The sequence below is a fragment of the Dipodomys ordii genome, unplaced genomic scaffold (genome assembly GCF_000151885.1).
Source record: "Dipodomys ordii isolate 6190 unplaced genomic scaffold, Dord_2.0 Scaffold69, whole genome shotgun sequence".
Taxonomy (NCBI): Eukaryota; Metazoa; Chordata; class Mammalia; order Rodentia; family Heteromyidae; genus Dipodomys; species Dipodomys ordii.
Window position 1 is genome coordinate 1,295,778 of NW_012267285.1, and position 2,226 is coordinate 1,298,003.

General features: G+C 58.4%; 1 protein-coding gene across 1 annotated transcript in view; it reads left to right on the plus strand.

The window, feature by feature from the left end:
• Positions 1–2,226, plus strand: part of Ano2 (anoctamin 2, calcium activated chloride channel) — a 175,206-nt gene that overhangs the window by 70,639 nt on the left and 102,341 nt on the right. Inside the window, exon 5 of the mRNA XM_013023597.1 lies at positions 1,819–1,970. Within this exon, the coding sequence (XP_012879051.1) occupies positions 1,819–1,970 (152 nt within the window). The remainder of the gene's footprint in view (positions 1–1,818; positions 1,971–2,226) is intronic.

The following is a 2,226-nucleotide window of genomic DNA, read 5'->3' on the forward strand; positions in this document are numbered from 1 at the left end:
TCCGGTGGCTCCCACCTGTCATCCCAGCCACTCAGGAGGCTGAGATCGGAGGATCGCGGTTCAAAGCCAGCCCGGGCAGGAAAGCCCAGGAGACTCTGATCTCCCATGAACCACCAGAAAACCGGAAGTGGCGCTGTGGCTCAAGGGTAGAGCACCAGCCTTGAGGTGAAGAGCTGAGGGACAGCGCCCAGGCCGTGAGTTCAAGACCCAGGATTGGCACAAAAACTAGGGAGAGGCCAGGGAGGTCGAGGACAGGAGAGAAAGGGGCTCCCTTCACCCCAACCCTGGGCTGAGCGTGCTGTGCACCGACCTGAGTTTTGGTGTGTGTGTGTGTGTGTGTGTGTGTGTGCACAGTTCTGCTTCTGTTCCTCATGGAGCTCTGAATCCGAGGGGATTTCTTTCCACCTTAGACTAGCTGTGGTGTTTTGGGGTTCGGGGGGCTGGGGCGTAGCTGTCAGAGCTAACTGAGGGGGGCCCCTGGGGCCTTCCACACGCTGGTCCCATCAAAGAGCCGGCACGGAGTCTCACACCGGTTTGCCTCTGTTTCCCTGAGTGGGTGGCTCCCACCCCCACTGGGGCCCAGGGTTACCTCAGCTCACCTCCTGCCAGAACTGGGGGCTGGGGTCTGGGGGGGTGCCGCCGAGGGGGGCAGCAAAGCAAGGAGGCAGACAGAAGCTCCCGGGGCGCTGTGAGAATAAAAGCAACCACACTGAAGCTCACGCTGCTCCTGCAGACATGCTTGGTGCTTGTACTCAGTACTCCCCAGGTACTCAGTACTCCCCAGGTACTCAGTACTCCCCAGGTACTCAGTACTCCTCAGGTACTCAGTACTCCTCAGGTACTCAGTACTCCTCAGGTACTTAGTGCTTTGGGGATGCGAGGTGGGGGCTGTGTAGCTCAAGAGGTAGAGATCTCGTCTCCTTTCGGTTCTGTGGCTGCTGGGGTTGGAATTTCACGAGGGCTTCACTCTTGGTGCTTGCAGGGTGCTCTGCTCCTTGAGCTGCGGCACCAGTCCAGCTTTTTGTTGGTTATTTGGGAGTCTTGGGTCTTTCAGCCTGGGCTGGTTTCGAACCTGGATTCTCCAGATCTCAGTTGCCTGAGTAGCTCGGATGACAGGCGTGGGTTGCTGTGTGCCTGACTGGGTGGAAATCTTACGTAGCATGTGCAGGGTTCAGAGTTCAGTTGAGGGAAAGAAAGAAGGAAGGGAGGGAGGGAGGGAGGGAGGAAGGGGAGGAAGGAAGAAAGGAAAAGAAAATGAAAGAAAGGAAAGAAGGAGCAAGAGAAAGGAAGGAAGGAAGGAGGGAAGGAAGGAAGGAGCGAGAGGAAGGAAGGAAGGAGGGAAGGAAAAAAGGAAGGAGGGAAGGAAGGACACAAGGAATGAAGGAGGGAAGGAAAGAAGAAAGGAAGGAAAGAAGGAAGGAAGAGAGGGAGGGAAGGATTGTGGGAGGGAGGGAGGGAAGGAAGGAAAAGAAAAAGAATGAAAGAAAGGAAAGAAGGAGCAAGAGAGGAAGGGAAGGAGGGAAGGAAGGACACAAAGAAGGAAGGAGGAGGGAGGGAAGGAAGGGAGGAAGGGGGGAGGAAGAGAGGGAGGGAGGGAGGGAGGGAGGGAGGGAGGGACATCATAATTTCCGCAGCTTCCTCTTAAGCTAGCCCAGAAATAGAAATGCGCCACGTCGCCGGCGCGTGTCTGTGTCTGCGTCACCCCGATCAGTGCACGTGGCTGAGGGGGACCCCACCCCCTTCCCCAGCCCCCCCCCGGCGCCTCCAGCCGCCCTCGCGCCCACGGCCGGTGACCTCCCTCTCCCCCACTCCTTGCAGACGTACGAGATCAAAGCCGGGGGTCGCATCACCAAGAAGTTCAACGCCATCCTGCAGCAGCTCAGCTCCCCGCTGCAGCCCCGGGTCCCCACACACAGCCACAGCAGGATGAAGAACCTCTCCTACCCCTTCTCCAGGGAGAAGATGTACCTGTGAGTGCACGCACGCACACGCGTGTGCGCACCTGGGCGAGGAACCCCAGACACCATCCACCCAACCAGCGCCCTCCCCCCAAACCCCAGGTCCCGTCTGAGCCCCCAAAAGATCCCAGCTGTCTCTGGGTCTTTGATTTCCTCCTGTCCCAGTGGCATTGTCTCCCACAGCCCTGTGCGTGTGTGTGTGTGTGCGTGTGTGTGTGTGTGTGCGTGTGTGTGCATGTGTGTGTGTGCGTGTGTGTGTGTGCGTGTG